Genomic DNA, 27,508 nt, shown 5'->3' on the forward strand with positions numbered 1-27,508 from the left:
TTAACATGTGTGGTCAGAAAAGGTTACTGCAGGCTACGGACACGGAGACAGACAGACATACATACCCACACACACGGCCACGTATAGGAGCGTTGTGACCACCGCTCAAAAAAAATGTATACACACACACACACACACACACACACAAAGACATCCAAATCATATTTGTCACATCACAGGTTTACAGAAGTAAAAACATCAAGTGCCGGCGTGCCCCATACAGAACACCTGTCCACAATGTGTAGAAATGTTAATCCAAGCTCCCTGAACGATGCAGTGCACCTACTGTCTGATATACAGGATAAAAGACACAGTATTAAAAGTTCAAGTTAAAGGAATGGCTTGATGTCAAACTCTTCACTTTTATAATTCGACCATGAGGAGCCATTGTATCGAGACAATGAATGTGAAACATTTCTCTTTGTAACAGACGGCGCTCCTGGTGGCTTTTCAACCTTTTCAATGAACTACTAATGTGCCTGTTTAAAACAGATTTTGCTCATCCCTGCATCCAATATTAGAGCGATGCTCGCTGATTGTGTGTTGGGCCAGTGCATTGAGGACCCTGATGGCTGAAGTACCCCTATAAGTGTTGTCCAAAGCAGAGAACACAACACCACACCGAGAATCACTAGAGTAACTGCCTTTAATTGCTCCTCTGGGTGCTGTATGAACACTTGTTTGTAGGTATCTTATGTTGTGGGAAAAACGTTTCTTCTTTTTGGTTAGGTCGTCCAGGTAGGAGCTTACTGGGAAAACCTTGTTCATGGCGAATAATTGCAGTCTCTTTGAAAAGATCACCAGCACTCCTAACACTAAAGAATAAAGCCCTTTGCACACAGGCGTGTTTATCCGCACGGATAAAACGGACATTTTTAATTTTTTTAAAGAAAACAATGATTCTCTACGACCTCATGCACACCGGATCTGAATTAACCGTGCGACGAGTGGCTGCGGCCGTGCGTTTTTTTCTCTCTATCGAACCCAGTTCGATTTGTGCGTCTTGTCGCATGCTGTACAAAACTCATCACTCCTTTTATGACTCCTTTTGGGATCTGAAGCGCCGATTCCGCACAGCCTTGCACACCAAATCCAATGCGTTTTATTCATGCAGCAAACGAAAAAAACGCAACTGTCCTGTGTGCAAAGGGCTTAACTTTGAAACAAAAGTAGCGATATGCTTATGGGCTCCCATGGCCAGTCATTTGGGATCAACTTAACTAGGGAAATGAGCCTATATGTTATTTAGTCCGTATTTGTCCTTGTCTTTGAGGAAGAAAAAGACAAGTTGTCTCAAGTCAAAATCCTTTGTGTTGGATGTGGGTGCAAACAAAACGCCTTTGTCAAGAGTGGTAGTGCAACAACTGTGATGGGGTTTGGTTGAAAGGTTCATGTGTGTTTTGTTCTTCCACATTTAAAAGACAGAAAATCACAGCAACCTTAGAAAACGCAAATAAACAAAAGTAAAAGAGAGGAAAAAAAAATAAAAAATAAATAGGGCACGGGTCCGATGGCTTGTAGTTTAGAGTGTCCGCCCTGAGATTGGTAGGTCGGGATTTCAATTTCCCGGCTGGGTCATTAAAAAAAAAGTATACAAAAGGGACCCGATGCTTGCCTTGGCACCTGTCACCTGTCCCTGCAACACACTAGCAGCGCCACACGTCCAGGAGGTGTATTTGTACTTCAAGCCGGCTCATGCTACAGAAACAGGAGATATGCTCCTGACCTATGGGCACATGGCTCGGTAAGGCTTACCCCCCGGCTCCACCGGGCGCGTCGAGCATCACGTCAACGTCAACGCTAGGAACGCTCCAGTTTTAATCAATGAAGGGAGCTCCACTGCCGACGGCAACGTCAACGTCGGACACTCCGGTGATGGCGTCCAAACTCAAAAATCGCCCCGGATCAATTTTTTGACGCCGTCCACAACGTCCAGTCATGTATAAATTATGATTAAATGTAATTGCATTGCATTTTAAATGTATGTATACGTGCTTTTCTGCTGTTGGCTATCCATTCACGTCATTCACAAGGGTGACTAGATGTCCCAAAAATCCTAGCATATTTTTTTAAATGTTACGTTAATTACAGTGGTCTTCTTTGATCAAATTATGTACGGTATACACACAACAGGCTGGGAAACAACTCCTTTCTCATGTCTTCCTCCCAAAACAGGTCAGCAGTGAGTCACTGAGTCTGAAGTTCTATGAACACTAAAGCAAGATTTGTATACATTGTCGTGGCGGTGCTGGTGCACCGAAAATAGCCGTAATAGCAGTACGTCCTGACTGCATGCGACGTGTTGTGAGCTTATAGATCTGCTACTTTCTTTTCGGGCACTTTACACAGCATAAATGATAAATTAGGCATAACTATACAGTTGATAATGCTCATATCCTCATCTGATCTTTGATAATTTGAAATGTCAACAAATCCACGTTCAGTGGAGCCAGTCGGACATCAACGTGACGGCGTCACAACGCAGAGCAACGCGACGCCCGCAGTGGAGCCCTGGGGTTACTTACTTACGGAGAGCGATCTAAATTCATTCAAAGGCGAGGGAGAAGAAGTGTTTTTTTTTTTCACGGCGGGCAGCTCTGACCAGCTCGGTCCATAGTTTTGGAGCAGCTGCAGAGGCAGGTTTTTGGGGACCTTGAGTGGAAGATCTCAGTGGCCTGGGGTTGAGTAACACTAGAAGTGGGTCGTTGGATGGATGTACACTGGAAGACCAGACATTAAACTGGACTCTACTGGATCAGGAGCCTGGAGGATCAAACAAGCATTATTAATCACAGAGTATTGGTTTATTGATTCATTTGACTATAAAGCATGTAGCATATTATTTGCACATAATCTGTCAAAAAGGATAACAACAAAAACAGTGTTTTTTGTTGGTGTGAGCAGAGAGGAAAGAAGTGAACATAAACTTTCTCTTTATGGATTAAATGGAATTGCCTTGTCACATGGTTTCAAAGCTACTTATCAACAAGAAAACACTTGCAACGTTGATTTCCTGTGGAGTGCCCCAAGGATCAATACTCGGTCCTTTATGGTTCCTTATTTATATACATGATTTATATCTAATCTCTCCAAAACGTGTATTTATTCGCAGATGATTCAAATATTTTCTTATCCGGTAAAGAAGAACAATAATTAATATTGGAAATGAACCAGGAGTTGTGTAAAGTAGACATCTGGTTCAAAGCAAACAAATTATCCTTGAATGAATGAAAGTTCATATATGATGTTTAGGCCTCTTAATCGCCCAGTTATGAGTACCCATCATAATATCCAGATTGATAATATTATACTAGAAAGGGTCACTGTAACAACATTTCTTGGAATACTTTAGATGAAAACCTTAATTGGAAAGATCATATAGCACTTATATCTAATAAGATTGGAAAGAATATTATACAGTATATAGTCATCAAGTGTGGTGTGGTGTGGTGTGGTTTGGTGTGGTGTGGTGTGGTGTAGTGTGGTGTGGTGTGGTGTGGTGTGGTGTGGTGTGGTTCAGTGTGGTGTGGTGTGGTGTGGTGTGGTGCTAAAACTGCAGTCGAAAAGGGGCTATAGACGGATCCACAGCACACTGCCTTTAGTTGCGGTGTCGCGGTGTCAATCTGTGCCGCTTGACACCGCAGTTCTGACTGCCGCTCTGTGGATTGGTCTACAATGAAAGCACCTACCAGGGGTTGGTAGACGGTGGATTCTGGCTCTGCGGGGCAGGAGGGAAAGTTGAGTTTGTCCGAGGTGTAAACGTCGCAGTCGGGTGGAGCAGAGGGGAACGTGTCAAAGCGGGTCCTGGCATTTGAAGAAGCAGCAGCATTGGAAGCAGGTTCATGTGATGCAGCGGAGGAGGTCCCTGCCTGGTGGAAGAAGCAGAGGTCATTTAGACCGGGAACTAGGGCATTCACCAAATAATCGAATATTCGAATATCAAAGTCACTATTCGACGTTGTTCACCGAAATCGAATATTCGCTTATTTTTATTGTTTTCTCTTTAAAAAATATAATAGTTTATAAAGCTTGGCTAGATAGGAAGTCATAAGAATGAGTTGTCAATGCCCCTGGTGGATGAATTTGTTAATGCTCTATACCAGGGCTTCTCAAACCTTTTTAGGCCGTGACCCCCAAAATAAACATATTTGAACTGGGGACCCCCACCCTGACAAGCACTTGGAATTGCAGGTATTAATGTGACTCGGTTCCACAGATAAATATTGTGAAAATAGCAGATCTACATGCTCACAACGCCTCGCGTTGTTTGCCTCTTGCTTACTTAATATTTGACAGTTTGTCCTGTCGAATATTTGACTATTCGAAATACTTTGAGGTCGAATAATTCGAATGCTACAAATCACTATTCGTGAATGCCCTACCGGGAACACATTATTGTGGGCTCGCCTGGAAGGCGAGCACACGTATGTTATCTTCATTATTTATTGTGGGCTCGCCTGGAAGGCGAGCACACGTATGTTATCTTCATTATTTATTTGTTTATTTATTTATAGCTATATGTGTATCTCCTCAAAACTTTGGCGCGATTCATCTCCTACACGCTTACACCTTTCAACACCATTCAAAATTTTATGTGTTCAGCTTACTGAGGACACGTGTGCTTGTATTTTTCGTTTTGAAATGTTTTGTAGAATAATTTTAAAAAAATAAAAATGTTTAACTTTAAGCACCCAATGCATTTCCAATGGGTTTAGTGAGTGGGGACAGAGTGGAGAGAAGGATAATAGACCCATGTTTATGTTAAGGCGCTGTGGCTGCAGTGTTCACACTTCAGATATGCTATTTATATCATTGCGTTCACACAGGTCTGCTCTCTGATTTGATCCAAATATCTAAGTTGTGTGATGTATATATTCTGAGTTAAAACTACAAATATCTCTAAATGTCCCTCTCCACTCTACTGATTGAAACAGCTGTGATTAAAGGCCTGTCTGTCATTGGCTGTTCTGTGGTGCTGCAAAGTAACCAAGTACATTTACTCAAGTATATACAAGTACTTGTACCTACACTATAGTACAATTTTGAGGTACTTTTACTCTACTTTCCATTTTTGTTACATATACTCTACTATAAATACAGCATTTGACAGCTTCAGTTACTTGTTACTTTGCAGATTTTATTATTAATAAAAAAACATAGATGGCCCACTTAATACTGCTATGAAGTTGATCTACAATGTGCACGCACACGCACGCATGCACGCACGCGCGCGCGCGCGCGCACACACACACACACACACACACACACACACACACGAACACACACACACAAACACAACTGTTACTGTGGAGACGTTTGCTTGTATTTGTCTTTGAGACATGTTTTGTAGTGTTTTAGAAATTTTAGTTAAAAAGAATAAGGTTTTAGGATCCCGGGCAATGGGATTTACAGTATATATCCTAGAACCCGCAGGGACACTCAGCCGTATTAGTGGTTGTTGTTGGTTGTCAGGGAGATATCACAACCAATGTATTTTCAAATCAGATCCACACACACAATAAAAGTCATGCTCCACTCCCCAGTCTGGAGTGGCCACATAGAAGAACGCCTTGGTTATAGACATAGTGGAGGACAGATGTGATCTGGCATTGTTAACCTACAGTATATGCACTCAATATACACCTCTAGAACACATAGAATATGTACAGTACAGTAAGGTTCAGTAGAGTACAGTAAAAGTACAGTAAGGTTCAGTAGAGTACAGTAAAGTACAGTAAGGTACAGAAAGGTACAGTACAGTAAGGTATAGTAGAGTACAGTACAGTAAAGTACAAAACAATAGAGTAAGGTACAGTAGAGTACAGTAAAGTACAGTAAAGTACAGTAAGGTACAGTAGAGTACAGTAAAGTACAGTAGAGTACAGTAAAGTACAGTAGAGTACAGTAAAGTACAGTATAGTAAGGTACAGTAGAGTACAGTACAGTAAGGTACAGTACGGTACAGTAGAGTACAGTATAGTATAGTACAGTAAGGTACAGTAGAGTACAGTAAGGTACAGTAGAGTACAGTAAAGTACAGTACAGTAAGGTACAGTACAGTAGAGTACAGTAAAGTAAAGTAGAGTACAGTAAAGTACAGTAGAGTACAGTAAAGTACAGTATAGTAAGGTACAGTAGAGTACAGTAAGGTACAGTAGAGTACAGTATAGTATAGTATAGTACAGTAAGGTACAGTACAGTAAGGTACAGTAGAGTACAGTAAAGTAAAGTACAGTACAGTACAGTACAGTACAGTACAGTAAGGTGCAGTACAGTACAATACTGTAAGGTACTGTACCTTACAGTACCTTAAAGTATCCTATTTGTTGGGTTGGAAGCGAGCCCACACTGTTTCGAAGGAACAGTATTTCTAGTTTGTTTATTTATTTATAGCTATATGTGTATCTCCTCAAAACTTTGGCGCGATTCATCTCCTACACGCTTACACCTTTCAACACCATTCAAAATTTTATGTGTTCAGCTTACTGAGGACACGTGTGCTTGTATTTTTCATTTTGAAATGTTTTGTAGAATAATTAAAAAAAAAAAAAAAATGTTTAACTTTAAGCACCCAATGCATTTCCAATGGGTTTAGTGAGTGGGGACAGAGTGGAGAGAAGGATAATATACCCATGTTTATGTTAAGGCGCTGTGGCTGCAGTGTTCACACTTCAGATATGCTATTTATATCATTGCGTTCACACAGGTCTGCTCTCTGATTTGATCCAAATATCTAAGCTTTGTGATGTATATATTCTGAGTTAAAACTACAAATATCTCTAAATGTCCCTCTCCACTCTACTGATTGAAACAGCTGTGATTAAAGGCCTGTCTGTCATTGGCTGTTCTGTGGTGCTGCAAAGTAACCAAGTACATTTACTCAAGTATATACAAGTACTTGTACCTACACTACAGTACAATTTTGAGGTACTTTTACTGTACTTTCCATTTTTGTTACATATACTCTACTATAAATACAGCATTTGACAGCTTCAGTTACTTGTTACTTTGCAGATTTTATTATTAATAAAAAAACATAGATGGACCACTTAATACTGCTATGAAGTTGATCTACAATGTGCACGCACACGCACGCATGCACGCACGCGCGCACACACACACACACACACACACACACACACACACACACACACACACACACACACACACACACACACACACACACACACACACACACACACACACACACACACACACACAAACAACTGTTACTGTGTTACTGTGGAGACGTTTGCTTGTATTTGTCTTTGAGACATGTTTTGTAGTGTTTTAGAAATTTTAGTTAAAAAGAATAAGGTTTTAGGATCCCGGGCAATGGGATTTACAGTATATATCCTAGAACCCGCAGGGACACTCAGCCGTATTAGTGGTTGTTGTTGGTTGTCAGGGAGATATCACAACCAATGCATTTTCAAATCAGAAAATGCATATGTGGCCACTCCTCAGTCTGGAGTGGCCACATAGAAGAACGCCTTGGTTATAGACATAGTGGAGGACAGATGTGATCTGGGATTGTTAACCTACAGTATATGCACTCAATATACACCTCTAGAACACATAGAATATGTACAGTACAGTAAGGTTCAGTAGAGTACAGTAAAAGTACAGTAAGGTTCAGTAGAGTACAGTAAAGTACAGTAAGGAACAGAAAGATACAGTACAGTAAGGTATAGTAGAGTACAGTACAGTAAAGTACAAAACAATAGAGTAAGGTACAGTAGAGTACAGTAAAGTACAGTAAGGTACAGTAGAGTACAGTAAAGTACAGTAGAGTACAGTAAAGTACAGTAGAGTACAGTAGAGTACAGTATAGTAAGGTACAGTAGAGTACAGTACAGTACGGTACAGTAGAGTACAGTATAGTATAGTACAGTAAGGTACAGTACAGTACAGTAAGGTACAGTAGAGTACAGTAAAGTACAGTACAGTAAGGTACAGTACAGTAAGGTACAGTAGAGTACAGTAAAGTACAGTAAGGTACAGTAGAGTACAGTAAAGTACAGTAGAGTACAGTAAAGTACAGTAGAGTACAGTAAAGTACAGTATAGTAAGGTACAGTAGAGTACAGTACAGTACAGTAAGGTACAGTACGGTACAGTAGAGTACAGTATAGTATAGTACAGTAAGGTACAGTACAGTACAGTAAGGTACAGTAGAGTACAGTAAAGTACAGTACAGTACAGTACAGTACAGTACAGTACAGTAAGGTGCAGTACAGTATAGTAAGGTACAGTACAATACTGTACCTTACAGTACCTTAAAGTATCCTATTTGTTGGGTTGGAAGCGAGCCCACACTGTTTCGAAGGAACAGTATTTCTAGTTACATATTATTACTTTAACCATTATGTTATGCTTTAGCTATTGAAAAATATCAGATATACAAACTCACAGCGTGGCACCGAGGGCCACGCTGCGAGCTTTTAGATCTGCTATTTTTGAAAAATCATGAAAATGTGTGCAAGTCTTTGAATATACTGACCTGATTCTAACAGGTGAATTGATCCCAGTGCATGGCGGAGGATAATTTCACGATAAATGATTTGATTATCGGGAGTGTTTTTCTCATCCCTAGCACCTACCAGTGGAGGGGTGTAATCAGGTGATCTAGCACCTACCAGTGGAAGGGTGTAATCAGGTGATCTAGCACCTACCAGTGGAAGGGTGTAATCAGGTGATATAGCACCTACCAGTGGAAGGGTGTAATCAGGTGATATAGCACCTACCAGTGGAAGGGTGTAATCAGGTGCAGGCTCTTTGGGGAGCAGCAGGGGGGCAGAGTACGTCAGTCCACCTGATGAACTAGGATGAGCAGAAGTGGAAGGCTGGGCGGGGTCCTGGAATTGAGCCAATGGGATGTCCAAGTTACATGAAAACACACACACACACACGGCTAGTTACCTTACAGCAGTGATTCTCAACCTGTGGGTCGGGACCCCCAGGGCGGTCCCCAAATTATTTTGGGGGGTCCCCAGATGATTAACTTAATGTGAAACATTGTTTTCTTTCTCAACGGTAAACAAACCAACTAGTGTATAGAGGGTTTCTATGCACATTTCTAAAGAGACAATTTAAAGACTTTTTAACCCCTAAAATTACAAATTGTCAAATATTAGAGGCAGAGATTGTGAAAATAGCAGATCTACATGCTCACAACGCCTGCTATTTTCACAATAGAACCGTGTTACATAATGTAATGCATCAACTCTATAGTGCTTGTCAGGGTGGGGGTCCCCAGTTCAAATATGATTATTTTGGGGGTCCCGGCCTGAAAAGGTTGAGAACCACTGCCTTACAGCAGGGGTCGGCAACCTGTTAGGCGCCGTACAGACATCTGCGTCACGCATCATCATCTTATCGTCTGAGAATGGCCACTGGGGGCGCCGTACTAATGCATTCTCAATGCACGGTTGTTTGGTGTTTTGTCGTTGCCGTGTCTCTTCAAGAGCATACAGGCTGCGGTTGAGCTAGAGACACGGCAACGACAAAAAACCAAACAACCTTCCATTGACAATGCATTAGTACGGCGCCCCCAGTGGCCATTCTCAGACGATAAGATGATGATGCGTGACGCACATGTGTGAGCGCGGCCTTAGACATGAAGTGCCATGTCTTCATTTTCTTGATCAACATTTAGAGATATACAGTGTTCTTTTACATTAGGATGTAGGCCTAATGATCATTAGTCTCAAGCAATAACCCACTTCTCTCGACCCAGTCAAAGTTATCAGTTTGAATGAATGTAGAATTGTATGCATGATGTAAATTGCATACATTTTTGAATTTTATGTATTTATAAATCATTAAATGTGCTGGCTCCAGCATATATATCTGCACTTGTTGCACCTTACACTCATTTAAAAAAGAGCAGGGGCTACGGCTCTTTCACAGCCACGGCCCCTCTGCTCTGGAATAGTATACCCCTCCAAATTAGATCTGCACAGTCAATTGGGACTTTCAAAACTCTACTAAAAACCCATCTGTTTTCCCTGGCTTTTAACTCATACGGTGCCGCCGGCCACAAGGGGCGCTAGAGTGATTCCCATATCAGATACACTCACGCTATTACCATCATAGATCCAACTCCTAAATCTATCCCCGTTTTAATCACTCAGCATTCCAGAAAAACACACTCCCACCTACGCCATGGTACGGTTCCCCGAAACCTTAGAGAATTGATTTACACCCCCCTAACATCACAAAGACCCTCAAACAATGCCAAACTTGCACTGCTGAATGTCAGGTCACTTAATAATAAGCAATTCATCTGCAATGACTTTATAATTTCAGATAATATTGATATCCTTTTCCTCACCGAGACCTGGATAAAAAACGACTTTAGCTTACTGAATGCAGCCTCCCCCCCCACCCATACTTACCTTTAATTCATTTGAGCACTTGGCCATCTGCTTCAAGCAACAGTCAACGTTGTGTATTCTAGTTTATCGTCCTCCTAAACCCAACACCTCCTTTATCACAGAATTTTCTGATCTTTTATTACTCGCCATGCCTAAATTTGAGCGAGTAATTCTGCTGGGTGATTTCAACATTCATATTTGCTGCCCCAATAACACCTTAGCCGGAGATTTCACCACTCTTGTGGAATCTTTTGATTTCGATCTTCACCCTACTGGCCCTACACACGACAGGGGACATACACTCGACTTGGTATTGTCCTCTGGGGTAAACATCTCTAATCTAGAAACCAGCCGTTTGGGCGTATCGGATCATTACACCATTGCTTTTAATGCACTGAATTCCCCTCCCCCATGCCACCCCCAGCCCCTACACACTCTCGAATTATTAACCCCCTAACCGCCAGTAAATTTAGGTCTGTTTTTATTTCCTCTGCATCCGCTCCAGCTGTATTTGACACTACTGACAATCAGCTTAAGTACTTCAACACCATTTGCCAAACCACCCTCGATTCTGTAGCCCCATTCAAAATAAAGTCCCACCTGTCTAAGTCAGCGTCACCATGGCTCAACGACCACACTCGGGCCCTGCGAAGAGATCTGAGGAAAACAGAACGTAAATGGAAGACCTCCAAATTAACAGTCTTCTATGAAAGTTTAAAAGACCTTCTAAAAGGCTACAACTAGGCAGTTACAGCTGCAAGAGCACTATATTTCTCCAATCTCATCTCCAACAATTACCAGAACTCACGCACCCTATTTAGGACAATTGAACAGGCAGTAGGAGCCCCCCAAAACCCTAACTTACAAGCCTCCCCAGAACGCTGTGATCAATTTCTCAGCTTCTTCACCAATAAAATTAATACCATCAGGTCTCAGTTGACTAACACACAGTCTGTACCAGTAGTGCCCATCTCAAATGCTACAGAAGTTGCCTCCTCATTTGCCTCCTTCACTCAAATATCTCCTGCTACTCTTCTGGACATCATTGGGCACATGAAACCCTCCTCTTGTCCCCTAGACATCATCCCCACCTCCCTCCTCAGAGAGATTTTGCCCACTGTCGCCCCCCACATCCTGTCTGTTGTCAATAGCTCCTTGTCCTCTGGCACTGTCCCTCCATATTTCAAAATGGCTCTGGTCTCCCCATTCCTAAAAAAGCCCAACCTTGACCCCTCCTCGCTGTCCAACTACAGACCCATATCTAAGCTTCCCTTCCTCTCGAAAGTCCTAGAGAAGGTGGTTTTCACCCAGCTGGTCGACTACCTGAGTGGAAACAATCTCTTCGAGAAATTCCAATCAGGTTTTCGTGCTCTCCACAGCACTGAAACGGCCCTCCTGAAAGTCATAAATGACCTCCTCATGGTGGCAGATTTAGGCAACTCCTCCGTTCTTGTCCTCTTGGATCTGACCGCAGCCTTCGACACAATCGACCACGCTGTCCTCATCGACCGCCTGGAGAACTGTGTGGGCATCTCTGGTTCCGCCCTTAAATGGTTCGTCTCCTATCTGAGCGATAGATATTTCTCAGTTTGCATCGGCGAGTCGACTTCGTCCAAGGCCCACCTACATTGTGGCGTCCCCCAGGGATCGATTCTAGGTCCCATCCTCTTCTCCCTCTACTTACTTCCCCTGGGAAACATTATACAGGCCCATAACATTAATTTCCACTGCTATGCAGACGATACCCAGTTATATTTACCCATCAGTCCTGACAACAATCTCACCATAGCCAATCTCCATTCCTGCTTAGCCGACATAAAAAATTGGATGACCGCTAACTTTCTCCAACTAAACGACACCAAATGCGAAATTATAGTCTTTAACCCGCCCAAAGACCCAGCGCCCATAATAAATAACCTCGGGCCACTGCTACCTAACCTACAACCCACAGTAAGAAACTTGTGTGTTTTACTCGACTCAGACCTCTCCCTTGAAACACACATAAAAAAGGTTGTCCAAACCGCTTTCTACCATCTCAGGAACATAGTTAAAATTAAATCATTTCTGTCCACCCCTGATCTGACAAAGGTCATCCATGCATTTATTTATTCACGCCTTGACTACTGCAATTCCCTCTACTCTTGCCTTTCTAAAAAATCAATTCACCGCCTCCAACTCATTCAGAACGCAGCTGCAAGACTTTTAACTGGCACCAGAAAATTTGACCACATCACACCCATTTTAGCCTCCCTGCACTGGTTACCTATTTCATTTAGAATCGACTTTAAAATCTCACTCATCACGTACAAGGCCCTGTCCGGCCTCGCACCCTCTTACATATCTGATCTACTCGTCCCCTATGAACCGTCTCGTGCTCTTAGATCCTCAGGCAAAGGACTGCTGATCATTCCTACCTGTAATTATATAACTAGAGGTGAAAGGGCCTTTGCTTTCAGAGCCCCAACGCTTTGGAATGCCCTACCTGAACAAATAAGACTTGCTGATTCTTTGCCCCGCTTTAAAACACTGCTAAAAACCCACCTCTATAGAGCTGCCTTTAACCCCTAGCACGTGATTTCACAGATGTTTTTATTGTTCCTCGTATGCTTTTTATATATTCTTATTTTTGCTTTTCTTATTTCTGATGTGTTGTTGCTGTAATGATTTTGATGATTTGCGTGTTTTCTTTGCCGCACCTTCACTGTCAAGCACTTTGTGACTCTGTCTTAAAAAGCGCTATACAAATAAAGTTTATTATTATTATTATTATTATTCTATACAGGAGGAAAATACCCAGAAAATAAATCTTCTTTAAGTAGGATGTGAGGGGTCTAACTAGGGGTTTGTCATGATTCTGAGTCATAGACTGTATAAATGATATGGACAAAGCGAAGCCATTGGTTTCTATGCAGCGCAAATGACACAATATGGTTACTTGGCATGGGTGTTGCCATCATAGATTGAAATGCAAACGGGGGAGGCTATTGGCTGGCAACGGTCACGTGCAACCGCAGGGATACATGGGAGAATGTGGTCGGAGCCTCCCGAAATACAGCACACGAAGAAGAACACAGCCGGCTGGTATTAGCCTGACTGCAAGCGTCAGACTCTATCACACACTTCACTACCAACAGGGGGTGGTGTTGTGCAGTCTGGTTTATTAACCAGGCTAGGCTGGTATCAGTTTAGTTGGCCACGCCCCCCGCAACTTTATCATCAATTTTAACATAAATGGGACCTTATTTTCACAAAACACAAATCATCGTGATTGAAAGGCAATTTTTAACTAGCGATAGGAACCATAAAGTGTTCATGAAAATGTTAATTAAGGTTAGAACACGAAAGGGGAAAATGAATGGGTTCCAAAGGAGAACAATTCTTTTTGCAACCGGCCAGGGGGAAAACAGCGCAACTAGCGGCCAATCATAGGAAGTTTTAGTTCCGTATTGGGCTCATTTTAAATCGGCGGAACTCTCCCCCTGTTCTGAATCCATTGCAAGCATTTGTTTTGCGCAGAAAACATTCCTGTGACTCATCACTTTTCATCACTAAACCATTGTTTTCTGGGGTTACTACAGTGGGTCCTCCAAATCTTCCAATCCTTCTTATATTAACAACTTGAACCCTATAGTGTCCATATTCTGAGAACTGTAGCCAAAAATAGCAGATCGCAAGCTCAGCTTGTAGATCGGCTATTTTCGGCAAAGAGGTTTGATGTAGAGGGGAAAAAGAGCAGACTAAGTACAGAGTACACACATTGACATGAATCCAAAATACACTGATGATTGTGCTGTCAAAATGAAACTATATGGGATCTATGAACAGGTTGTGGGGGTCCCTGTTTCATCTCTCTCTCAACTAAGGGGTCCTTGGCCTGAAAATGTTGAAGACCCCTGATTTAGTCTGTTATAAATACATACAAATTATTAGTTTTCCTTTTTTCTCTGTACTTACATCAGAGAAAGAAACGTCTGCAGCTTCATTGAGAGGAACAGAGTTGGTCTTTCTGCTCTTGTTCCTGTGCCTCCTCACACACACACAGCAGAGCAGCAGCACCAACAACACGCCCACGGCAACACCAACGCCCAGGTAGATCTGACCAGAGTCATCACAGTAATCAGAGCCTGGAAGAACAACAAGAACATGTCAGCGGTCTGTCCAACATTTTCTCCTTGGAGCCTCTCATTATTTATTTTCTTTTTACTAAAATGTTTATCCCACTTTTTTGTAGCGCATGTTTCACCCGGTGCCAATGAGCCAGTCGCTATGCCCCTCCTAAACCTGTCCTTGTCCCATGCCACGTTAGCAACAGGTTATACTAAGGCAGGTGACTTGGCAAGCTGCCATGGCGGCGTGCATCGCTGTGTAAAGAGTCTGGCAGCTAGAATCTATGGGGTTGGTAACCCCAGGAAATATATGGGAAAACATAACACGATCGGATAAAAAGGCTTTTTATTAAAGAACGCAATGCCGGCCAGGATTTCTACATTGCCGGCCAAGGTAAGCTATCAGTTGTGACTTTATTAAGCACTTTGTTTGTGAAATTTGAACGTTTGTGTAGTTTGTAGACGCGAACGGATTCGCGTGCGCAAACCGAGGTAAAGGTTCACCCAGGATTATCAACGAGTCGACCGTCCTGGTTCAGGGCTAGATTAGCTTGAGTACACAGCGTTATCAGGGCTAGGAGAACTAAAGCTGGTCGCACACTGCTGCGTTTTTCGGGCCGAATATCGGACTGAATTTCGGAGCGCATGAACAAAAAAATCAACCTCACGTTATGTCAGTCACGTTTGCACACTGCCGCCCGTTTCGCGCACCACTCGGTCCCTTGCTCTCTCTATCTCTCTCTCTCTCCTTGCCCTGAAAAACGCATTTCGCTACGAAAAACGCAGCAGTGTGCAACCACCTTTACGCATTGAACCAGAGCTGATGATGTGCATCCGTTAAACAAAGGTTTCTTAACTCAAATGAGGCTTTGCCACTTGGCCCACTGTGCAAGTTAACTTACCCTGGTGTGTAAATAAAGAACCCCCCCCCCCCCCTTACCATTTTCGTTTGTGCACCTTTATGGCTTTACTGACCACCACGCTGGATATGGGCAGTGCTTGTATTTTTGCCCCCCTGGGGATGTGCCATTCTTGTGGCAAACTAGTACATGACCTTCCTGGGCTTTCCACTTGGGCCATCATCACATCCAGTGTGTTTATTAAACCCACGATGTGGGAACAATATCCTGGGGTGCTATAAACAAATGGAAACAGGATGATTCACCAATAAGGGGCTAAACACATTAGATAGCGAAAACCTATAGAAAGTCATGACGGAACCTTAACTTCAAATAAAATAATATAGGCTAATTACTTACCCTGCAATGCAAGAACATTGTTGTTCCGTTATGTGTCTATCCACGTTATTAATGGACAAGACGTGGGGTGGCTGACTTTTGCATTGCGACCGGTGAGCTTTCGCCTCGATTTTAAATACTTTGTCATTGTCATTACTCCCGTGACAGATAATAGTGTGTATGTATTTTTCAAATGCATATTGCAATCCTTTCTGCCATGTTCTCTCGGATATTTACCACTACTCCAGAAATGTGCTATGATTTCTTTGGGTATGTTTTGAACTGCGATGCACGCCACCATGGCAGCTTGCCAAGTCACCTGCCTTAGTAACCTGTTGCTAACGTGGCATGGGACAAGGACGGGTTTAGGAGGGGCATAGCGACTGGTCAATTACCCAAGCCAGGGGTCTTCAACATTTTCAGGCCAAGGACCCCTTAGTTGAGAGAGAGAGATGAAGCAGGGACCCCCACAACCTGTTCATAGATTCCATACAGTTTCATCGTTTGACAGCACAATCATCAGTGTATTTTGGATTCATGTCAATTTGTGTTTTCAGATATTTAACCACTTGGGCCTCATTACCTAATAAACTTGACTTTTCACCCTGTACTTAGTCTGCTCTTTTCCCCCTCTATACCAAACCTCTTTGCCAAAAATAGCCGATCTACAAGCTCACAACGCCTCACAGTAGATATTTTTGGCTACAGTTCTCAGAATATGGACACTAGGGTTCAAGGTGTTAATATAAAAAGGATTGGAAGGTTTGGAGGACCCCCTGTAGTAACTCTGAGGACCCCGTAGGGGTCCCAGACCCCCTGTTGAAGACCCCTGGCCTAAGCTGTAGCGCGTGGAAGGAACACGTTATTCCAATGTTATTACATAATCGTCTGATGGCAATTATTTGACATAATCACAATTGTTTTGTCATAATCGTCATAATCGTTTCCATGTTGAAAAATGTTCATATCATTTCAAACATTTTCAAAAATAGTGGCAATAGCAGATCTAGATCAGCTATTTCGGCTACTGTCAATGTTCTTTTTTTAAGTATAAAGTTGTCAAATATGTCTTTATATTTAGGTGTGTCATATCTTCCATGTGCAACTTCAAAGCATAAAAGCCAAACAGAAATGTAATTGTCAACGACAAAAACACAATTAAATCGCAATTATTTGAGTGGCAATTAATCGTCATGTAAAATGTCATAATCGTGACATCACTACCAGGGGCGTCACAAGGGGGGGGGGGGGGGGGGGGGGGGGGGGGGGTTAAGTGGGACTGAGTTACTAGGGCCCAAAGTGGAGGAGCCTTAATTATTTTATGCTTTAACTATTGAAAAATAGCAGATCTACAAGCTCACAGCGCGGCACCGAGTGTCGCGCTGCGAGCTTGTAGATCTGCAATTTTTTGTAGATTTGTTGTAGATATGCACATTTTGAAAATGTGTGCAAATCTTTGAATATAATGTATTTTTTAAGCGAACATTTGTAACTCGAATTTTGCTTCTGGGGGGTCCCCTGGAACTAAATATTTTGAGATGGGGGTCCGTGGCCAAATACATATCATTTTGGGGGTCCTTGACATGAAAAGGTTTGAGCACCACTGACATAGAAACATAGGTTTTTCAAAAAACCTTATATAGGTAAATATTCAAAGACTTTTCTAGAATTTTCAAAAATAGCAGATCTACAAGCTCGCAGCGCCGCACTCGGTGCCGCGCTGTGAGCTTGTAAATCTGCTATTTGTCAATAGTTAAAGCACAAAATACTGCGTTAATAATGCCTTCCCAGTTCCCCCTATGAAGAACATTCATGGGGGGCCCGCAGTGACCAGAATTTGGTGCGACATTCCTGATCTAGGGATGGCCATCGGTTAACCGTTACCGTTTAACCGATAAGAAATTGGTTATCGGTACGCACTAACGGTTAATGGTGACCGATAAAAAAAGAAAAACAAGAAAAGCAACCCATGTGTCACACCAAAAGCCCCATACACCAATATCTATGCAACATCAAGTCACCAACCACGCAACTATACGCGCTGTGGTCACAGATTTATTTCAATCCCACCGTTTCTTTGCAAAAACACATTTATTTTAGAAAACATTTGTATTCTTGTTTCTCATAGTTTTACCCTACTCTGATCACTGCTCACCATTGGGTACGTCCAGCTCCACCCACAGAGCCAGGTTGATCACCAGGGACATGCTGGGCCCCTGATTCAGCCCGGGTAAAGAGTTGTAGAGGCCCTCATTGTGCGCTCTCTCTCTATAGTGCTGCTGCTACTCAAAGATTTGCCATTTCAGATCATGACAAGTGACAAGCCAGTGGGCCAATTACATGAGTTATATTTCGTGTCGGGTGGAAACCTTGTATGTCCAAAACCATTTTAAAAATGATTTAAACTAGTGAAAACAGCAGATCTACAAGCACCCAACGGCATTGTGTGCTTGTAGATCTTGTAGATGCTTGTAGAAGGCCGACATTCTATTTTTATTTTTTTCCTAATGGCCGGCCTGGACCGGCCGGGAATGAACCGGCCGTTCAGGAGTTGTCCTGCTTTTCCCAATGGCCAGCACGTCCCTGTTGATCACTACTCACCATTGGGTACGTCCAGCTCCGCCCACAGAGCCCGGTTGCCCTGCTGGTCTCTGACCTCGAAGACACCGGCGTCGCACGGCTGGACGTCTGTGATGCTGACCTGCAGCCGTCTGCTCCCGGAGCTGATGGAGATCCTACCACCAAACACCCACTCCCACTCGTACACCGTGGAGGTGGAGTTGGAGTTCCCCTTTGGGCCTGCGGCCAGGACGCGGCGCCTGGCTGGGATGTAGCCCAGGTCCACCTCAGCGGGGTCCATGTCGAGTGTGAAGGTAACATCCTCGCCATGCAGTTTGTGAAAATACAGGTGCCGTGCTGAAATACGAGACAGGAGAGATGGTGGATATGAAATGATAACAATAATAATAACTTTCACTGTGAAAAAAAGATGAAATGCAAGGATCTCAAAGGATTATGTTCCTTTCACACCAGGAGGCTTTTATTTTGTACGATTAATACACATCTTGAAAATAAATGGTAGAATTTTGAATATTTAACAAATCTTATGAGAACGCAGGGATTCTCTGCAATAAAATATTTACAGATGGGGTTCCGGGGACAAACACACTTTGATTAAACAATGATTTAATCGCAGAGTGCCATGCTATTTTATTGATTCTTACTTATTTTGGGGGATCAGAGTAAAAGTAATCTGACTATATAGTATTGTCTATAGTATTGATAGTATTGTCTTTTACTCAGAACAGAAAAATGACAATCGCGGTCATCAGTGCTTTTGTAACGGCCGGTAGAGAAGGGCTCGTTTTAAACATGAACGTGATCTGGAGTTAGATTAAATCCACTTTTGTGAATCTCATAAAACCGTATTTCCTGATCATGTTATCTGCCATTGCATTCTGGGAATTGGAGTGTTTCTCTTCAGCCGCGGCTGCCCCAGACAGTAAATTACAGTTTAATTTGGGTGTCCTTGACGTGAAAATGTTTGAGTACCTCTGATGCATTCATTCACACTCCCCAAAAAATGGCCTTTAATCGTTATTGAATCCTAACCTTTAACTGTCAGCTTTCTCCTGAAAGGAAGTCTCTGGTTGTTGTTGTGCCTCAAGGTGTAGTAGCCGTTGTGCTCCTGCGTGACGCGCTCCATGGCCCACGTGTTGTCCACCAGCCTTCCCCTGCGTCCCCCGACGGCTTGCGGGTTGCCGGTGCGATTCCACAGCAGCAACGGCGGCTCATCCCAGTACAGCCGAGGGGTGAATTCCAGGGTGTGAGCCTGGCCCAGGGAGAAGTTGTAGGAGTCTCCATAGATTGCGTCCACTTCGCGCAAAGTGCAATCTAGACACACGCACGCACGCACGCACACACGCACACGCACACACACAGAGGGCAAAATGCGACCTAGCACCCAAAATATAAAATATTGTGAAACACTCTGCCTTGAGTCCATATTTAACTTTATAGCTGCCGTTGACATGTCAGCTCGTCAATGAAAGGGTTAATACCATGACGCCGTTGACGGATCAGCTTGTCACTCTTACTGTAAATACAGTAACACTGTTATGTACGTCTTGGCTGTCCATTCTGCATTGGCGATGTCCGCGATTTGTTTACAACACACACTGGGCGTGCACCATAGACTGTAGAAAAATATGGACGAAGCGAAGCCATTGGTCTCTATGCTGCGAAAATGATTTTTTTTTTGTCCCTTGTATCGGGTGTTGCCTGGTACCCCAGGAATCATAAGGAATGCTATTGGCTGCCAACGGTCACGTGCAACCGCAGGGATACATGGGAGAATGTGTTCGGAGCCTCCCGAAATACAGCACACGAAGAAGAACACAGCCGGCTGCTATCAGTTTAGTTGGCCACGCCCCCGCAACTTTATCATCAATTTTTAACATAAATGGGACCATATTTGCACAAAACGCATATCATGGCGATTGAAAGGGAGTTTTTTACTAGCGACAGGAACCATAAAGTATTTATGACAAAGTTTATTAACTCATTGAATGCCCTTTTCAAGATGGCCGCCAAGTACCAGGATGCCACGTTCCTAAATTTCTAGTGCACGGATCAATTTTTTGTGCACGGATCGTGCACGCCCATGCACCATATATGCACCATATGTGTAGTACTTTTTAACAGCTTTCAAACAAAAAAATCCGCTTGGAAATCCGTTCAGGCATTCATGAGATAGAAGCCTTCAAAGTCAGACAAACACTGCCACGTTCCTAAATTTCTAGTGTACAGATACATTTTTAGTGCACGTTAGTGCATGGATCGTGCACGCCCATGCACCATAAATGCACCATATGTGTAGTACTTTTTAACAGCTTTCAAACAAAAAAATCCGCTTGGAAATCCGTTCAGGCATTCATGAGATACAAGCCTTGAAAGTCAGACAAAACAAACATTTTGCCATTTTGAAAGATGTGTTTGTTATGGGGCTAAACATGCAATTTCGCGATTGCGATCATGCCTAATACATTTTAGGCATTTTTGGAAATTTCTTTATAAAAAAAATTTCTTGAAAAAAAAAAAAATATATATATATATATATATATATTTTTTTTTTCAAAATGGCTGCCAACTCGGGAAACTCGGGCTGTGGCAGCCTGGGAGTACTGTAATAACTCGGGAAGCTCGGGCCTTGGCAATCAATGAGTTAAAGGAGTAGTTCACCCCCAAAATGACTTTTTTTCTATTGATTACTCATGCCATGGAGAGTAGAGTTCAATAATATTTTTTGTTTTTTGTCACATTCCTAAGACAAAAATTTGATTTGAGTAAATTTACCCCCATTGATTCCGGATGGTGACCCGTTTCGAAACGGGTCACCATCCGAAATGAATGGGGGTACATTTATTGTTATCACATTTTCGTCTTAGGAATGCGACAAAAAAACTAAAAATATTATTGAACTCAAGTCTCCATGGCATGAGTAATCAATAGAAAAAAAGTCATTTTGGGGGTGAACTACTCCTTTAAGGTTAGAAAATCAAAGGGGAAAACGAATGGGGTCCAATGTAGACACATTCTTTTTGGTACCTCGCGGGGGGAAAACAGCGCAAATAGCGGCCAAACATATACGTTTTAGTTCCGTATTGGATTTGTTTTAAATCTGCGGAACTATGCCCCTGGCGTGCACGCGAAGTGAAGCTCCTCCATTAGAAATCCATTGATCTTCCCATAAAGAGACTTCATTTACTCGAAAAAAAAAAACATGTTGATCCCAAGGCTGGCATGTTTACAGCTCAATCTGCTATCGCAGCAAGGAAAATTCATCCCTTCAAAGTAAGGGGCAGCAGAAGTGATACTGCTATGTGCTCATCAGATTGAAGATTGACTTTTCAGCATATTTTGACAAAAGGACTTAAAACTGTATTAATGACCCGTATGAAATGTTGACGAAGACTAACATTAACAATTTTGCTGCCATTTTAAACATAGCTGTAGTAAGCAGCTGCCAAATTGTCCTTACCTTTTAACGTGGGCACGCGCACGCATCGTGCACTATCTGTGCGCGACTCATCTAGTAGACGTGTAGACTCGGTGACAGCTTTCGAATAAAAAAAACCCCATTGAAATAGACATATCCGTTGCCACGCTGTATCCCTGCTTATCCGCCAGTGTTTACATTGGAACAGCCAGCTGTGCGCTATGGTAACACGTGGACACGTTCGCGCACATAGCAGACGATATGTGCGCAGATCATATGCCAGGCGGGTTTATTTTGTAGCTGTTTTGTCAAACAGCTACAAAATAAAAAAGAAACGCGTGAAAAAATACCATTCTATGGCCATGCAGTCAGCTCACTTGTTTACAATGAAAAGCTATGCGAACGGAGCTGCGATTGGACGTCAGACCGGATATGGAAACCTAGATCCGGTCAAAACGGGAAATACGACCGGATACAGTTAGGAGGCGGGCCTAAAGTCTCCGAAGCGGCTATATACAGCGACCATACTTTTAATCGTTTCATAATGATTAAAGCTAATTACATTTCCGGGATCGACGGGCATCGCAGAGTGGTACAGCGGGAAATGAGTTAAGAGTTAGTTTACTTATCGTTGTTGCGTAAAGCCTTGTTTTCATGTTTATTTCAACTTTTAATTTCATGTTCTTGTTTCCATCATTCTGTTAATTAACTATAAGGTCCCTGGAGGATTGAAGGGTCCAACTGTCTCACCTCTGATCAACAGTGTCAGGACATCTGTCATGACGCCGTTCAAAAGGGCAGAAAACACCCCGTCATCTCTCTCCGTCACACTGCGTACGGTGAAAGCGCCATCAGAGAACATGTAGTGTGGGTCTAACACCTGCAGGGGGAGACAACACAAATAAACACCAGTAAGACTCCCTAAATCGGGAGAAAAGCGACCGTCAGGTCGCATACACAAACTTTGGAAGGCAATGGTAGCCAATCAGGAGGGAATATGGGAAATGGGACAGATCCATGTTGATGACAAGCTGTAGACTATAGTAAAGCCCTTTGCACACAGGCGCGTTTACCCGCACGGATAAAACGGATTTCATTTTTTAAAAAGAAAACAATGATTCTCTACGACCTCATGCACACCGGATCCGAATTAGCCGTGCGACGAGTGGCTGCGGCCGTGCGTTTTTTTCTCGATCGAACCCAGTTCGATTCGTGCGTCTTGTCGCATGCGGTAAAAAACTCATCACTCCTTTTATGACTCCTTTTGGGATCCACAGCGCCGATTCCGCACAGCAATGCACACCAAATCCAATGTGTTTTATTCATGCAGCAAACGTGATTTTAGGGCAAAATCTGTAGGAGCAGTGTCCAAAAATGTGTCTTGCAAGAATCGGCCTCATGGTGGCGCTAGAAGAGGGCCATGTGAGAAATGAGAGGCAGCCAAGGAGTGTGTGTGCAAAGTTTGGCATGGATCGGGGCAGCGGTGGTGGAGATATGAGTAGGGGAAATGTGCGACGTGTGACGTGACGGACGGACATGGATGGTGCAGTATTTTCTCCTCCCTACAACATAAACATCAGGTATTATGATTATACTTGGAGGAAGATTGTTTTTCAAAAAAGAAGTGTACAGAAAGTGTTAAAAATATGTTTTTATGACCACACCCATCTGCTCATTAAGTATGCCTGCTTAGCTGAAGTTAGCCACACCCACAGTGTTGTATGGTTAAAAAGGGGAGCGGATGATATTATGATGTCATTATATCAGTGTATTTCAGTTAGAGTTCTCAAATTCTGCCCGAACCCGAACTGACATTTAGGGTAGAGTAGGGCCTAAAATGTTTGCTAATTAATTGGGCCGGGTAAGGCCTTGGGCTGACCCAGTTAAGGCCGGGCCTTAATTTTCAGGCCTCTGACTTGAGAACTCTAATTTCAGTTGCGCCTTTTGACTCAAGAGGCTTTCAGCTTTCAGGAAGTAACCAAAAATACACAGGGAAGACATATTTGCACATTATAACCACACCTGGGGGTCTATTAGAGTAATGTTGACTCCATAGACAAATACAAAACAGAAAAAGTACAAAACAATGGCACCACCTCTTTAATAAAATGCATAGTCACACAAATAAATACATACATACCGGTACATACAGTAGTCAGAGATGCCATTTAATTATTATTCTGCCCTTGTTCTAATTCAAGTTAGATCTCTGGGCAGCCATTGTTGAATGGGTAGAGAGCCTGTCTGGGAAGGAGCTGGTCCCAGGTTTGATTCCTGGCTCCAGCAATGTGTTGAGGTGATCCTGAGCAAGATGCCTAACCCCTACCTGCTGCCACACGCAGTGGCACGTCACTTGCCATGTGCCATGCATAGCTCCTTTCGGAACCACTCGCTCCGCAGCTATGCCGCTCCGAGATGTGGTTCCTGCTCACAGCATGCCCACATGAGGTTTTGCCGGGGGTAGTTCGCCAGGCAGGGACGTGCTGGGCCCCTGATGCAGCCTGGGAAAAAGAGTTGCAGAGGCCCTCATTGCGCGCTATAGAGAGAGATCTCTCTCTATAGCGCTGCTGCTACTCAAAGATTTGCCATTTCAGAACATGACAAGTGACAAGCCAGTGGGCCAATTACATGAGTTATATTTCGTCATTGTCGGGTGGAAACCTTGTATGTCCAAAACCATTTTAGAAATGATTTAAACTAGTGAAAACAGCCAATCTACAAGCACACAACGCCTCGCACTGCGAGGCGTTGTGTGCTTGTAGATCTGCTGTTTTCACTACTTTTGTGCGACAGCCTTGTATGATGAAGCAGGGCTTTGCTTTGCGAAAAAATGTACAAATTTGAAACATGGAGATACGAGGTTTCTGCCCGACAAGTGACAATTTACTTTGTTGGCCGCCCAGCCCCCAAAATGGAACGAAGGCCGACATTTTATATTTATTTTTTTCCTAATGGCCGGCCTGGACCGGCCGGGAATGAACCGGCCGTTCGGGAGTTGTCCCGCTTTTCCCAATGGCCAGCACGTCCCTGTCGCCAGGTTATCAACCGCTCTCTTACCGTCACCAAGCGTTGTATCCAAAAAGCAATGGTCCTATCTCCTACCCGTCTCTTGCATCTCTACCTTTTTAGCGGCGGGGGTAATCCAAGCGTTGTGTTGAAACAATACTTTAAAAACGCTCACTTTGTCAGCCCCGGTCTGTGTTTTTTGCCAGCCTGTTGACATTTCTCGTGGGAAAATCTCGCGACACGCTCCCATTTCTCGCAACACAGATTAATGGCGAGTCACGTGACTGCTTCCGTAACATTTCACTGGGAAAACATGGAGCTGGCTGACAAAACGAGCATCTTTAAAGTATTGTTTCAGCACATCGCTTGGATTACCCCCGCCGCTTGGATTACACTCACCACTCCGCTTTCAGACACCTGTACCCTTTGGCTGCCGGGTCGACTTGGAGTGAAGAACATGGTCAGACGGGAGGGTTCGATTCCCATGTCCGACCAGTCGGTGGTAGAATTACCCCCGTAGCATGGAGCTCTTTTTATTCCATGTGAGCCTTAGAAAAATAGAGACAGCACAATGGTCAGATGCGTGAGTAAACTACCTGAACATAACAGGGGTGGGGACAGGGGCGTCACAAGGGGGTGGGTGGGGAGCTTGTAGATCTGCTATTTTTTTTTTAATCGCTAAATCGTCTCAAACCTTTTCATGTGAAGGACCCCCAAAATGATATGTATATGGACCCCCATCTCAAAATATTTAGTTCCAGAGACCCCCCGAAGCAACATTTTATAGTTACAAATGTTCGCTTAAAGACATATTCAAAGATTTGCACACAGTTTCCCGACTTTTCAAAAATAGCAGATCTACAAGCCTGCAGCACGGCACCCTTGTATATCTGCTATTTTTCAATAGATAAAGTATAAAATAATAAACCCTTTTGCAAATCCCGCCCCATTCTGCCCTGTTACTATGATGGGACATTAACCCTGGGCAGATTGTTTTTATAGTGGAAGTGGATGGGATTTTTTTTTCCCTTCATAGCCTCATTACAGCTATATAAAGTACCAAAGGAAAAACACCTAGGTGATATTAATAAAAAGGGAAGACAAAGGTACAGTAGTTACATTGCAAAACAGGGGATTTACCCGAAAATATATGTTTTAATTTGTTTAATCCCAGTGGGACAGAATCCTCTTTGCAGAAGTGGATGGGATTTTTTTTTCCCTTCATAGCCTCATTACAGCTATATAAAGTACCACAAAAAACACATCTACGTGATATTAATAAAAAGGGAAGAAAAAGGTACAGTAATTACATAGCAAAACAGTAGTTTCCCCCCGAAAAATAAATGTTTTAATTAGTTTAATCCTCTGGATCAGAGATAGAAAGAGAAGCGCATTGCATCTTGGGTACTAGGAAGAGGACAGAGAGAATGTTTCTCCTCACATAATAGGCTGGCTTTTCGTAATTCTGCCCATTTAAATTATATGTACCCAATCGTGACTCTTAGACCATTGATAAGGTACATGTGAACTAGTTTGTTGAAGCTTATTCGTTATGATGAGCGAGATCGCTTGACGCTTGCCGTCGCTATCACCGTACCGGCCGATCTCCGTGTCGCGCACTGCGGACAGTTGTTGAAAGCCACATTCAATATTCTCCACTGCACAAACTCCACCCCCGATAGCAAAAAGTGATTTTTTTTTCTGGTTGGCCAGTCAGGGAGTCTCAGGGACCAATCAGAAGGCTGACAAACGGTCTATTGAGGCCCCTCCACCTTGGGCCCTAGTAACTCAGTCCCACTTCCCCCCCCCCCCCCCCCCCCTTGTGACGCGCCTGAATCCATCCATCCATGTACAGTGTATATCAAATGACTAATATATAATCAGTGTCAGCAGCAGCCAACTGTTACAGATCTTTATCCTTTCCACTACATCACATTTTTATATGGTAGCCTACCTAATTATTTTGACCGTCCTCGTGTAGCCATGTTTATGTATTTGGACAGAGCAGAATAATTAATGACTCATTATGATTAGGAAAGCGAAATAAACTGAAACTGGCCAATCACACTGAGCACTACAATGTCTGTTAGTGTGTACATGCATTTAGAATATTACACAAAGATAAGATCAGAGACCCTCAGTCTAGGAGGGGCTATGAGCACTCTATAGCCTAACTATAACTATAAAATATATAGTTTTAAAATAGTTCTGAAGCCAAGTGGATGGCAGTGTTTTCAACAACTATTACAAAAATAAATGGTGAAAGTATAGTTATAGACAGTCATCTTGCCCAGTGGGAATGTCGCTTTAAACGTGTGTATAGGCTATGCATGTAGAATAGATGAAAAGACAGAGTTACTTACCACCAGCACAACAACTCTGAACCACGAGCAATACACAGAACAAACAGAACATTGTGTTCTGTTTGGAGACACTAAGCTCCAATAAATGATGTTATTAACGTGTAACAGACAACTATAAGTTAATTTTACTTTAACCAAAAAACAAGACAGACTGTCTGAAACATTTCCAGGCAGAAACAAAACAAACCCTCCGCCCTCCAAGCCCCGACAACTTCCTTTCGGGTACTGAACCAAAGGTCTGAACCAGAGCTGTGGACGTATAGAGTTAAGACTGTCCTACAGCACCCCCTGCTGTTCTGTTGTTGTAGGCTAAATGAGGAGAGATCGGAGAGGTCCATTCCTTTCACCAATATAAGACATCCGGTTTTTGAGCTGGCCAATATAAAACTTCCGGTTTAATTGATGATAAAATCATAGTA

The 27,508-nt window shown here is 43.0% G+C and overlaps 1 protein-coding gene across 1 annotated transcript; it reads right to left on the minus strand.

The window, feature by feature from the left end:
• LOC308306899 (uncharacterized protein) lies at positions 1 to 27,174 on the minus strand. The gene is made up of 9 exons (XM_080751954.1): positions 27,090 to 27,174; positions 25,126 to 25,274; positions 22,471 to 22,600; positions 19,335 to 19,616; positions 18,324 to 18,638; positions 14,333 to 14,502; positions 8,747 to 8,857; positions 3,690 to 3,869; positions 1 to 2,763 (listed from the first exon to the last, which is right to left on the minus strand). The coding sequence occupies exons 1-9, from the start codon at positions 27,139 to 27,141 to the stop codon at positions 2,692 to 2,694; spliced, it is 1,461 nt and encodes a 486-aa protein (XP_080608080.1). The 5' UTR covers positions 27,142 to 27,174; the 3' UTR covers positions 1 to 2,691.
• Positions 27,175 to 27,508: the final 334 nt, after the last annotated feature.

This window comes from Nannobrachium achirus, assembly GCF_963921795.1.
Source record: "Nannobrachium achirus genome assembly, chromosome: 2".
Lineage (NCBI taxonomy): Eukaryota > Metazoa > Chordata > Actinopteri > Myctophiformes > Myctophidae > Nannobrachium > Nannobrachium achirus.

What these genes read in the sequence shown, in the direction of transcription:
- LOC308306899 (XM_080751954.1), bottom strand. Translation starts at nt 27,141, where the DNA reads ATGTTCTGTTTGTTCTGTGTATTGCTCGTGGTTCAGAGTTGTTGTGCT. An exon ending in CTGATTACACCCTTCCACTG is followed by an intron (nt 3,870 to 8,746) that starts GTAGGTGCTATA and finishes TTCTTCCACCAG; the next exon opens with GCAGGGACCTCCTCCGCTGC. An exon ending in CCACCGTCTACCAACCCCTG is followed by an intron (nt 2,764 to 3,689) that starts GTAGGTGCTTTC and finishes TTGATCCTCCAG; the next exon opens with GCTCCTGATCCAGTAGAGTC.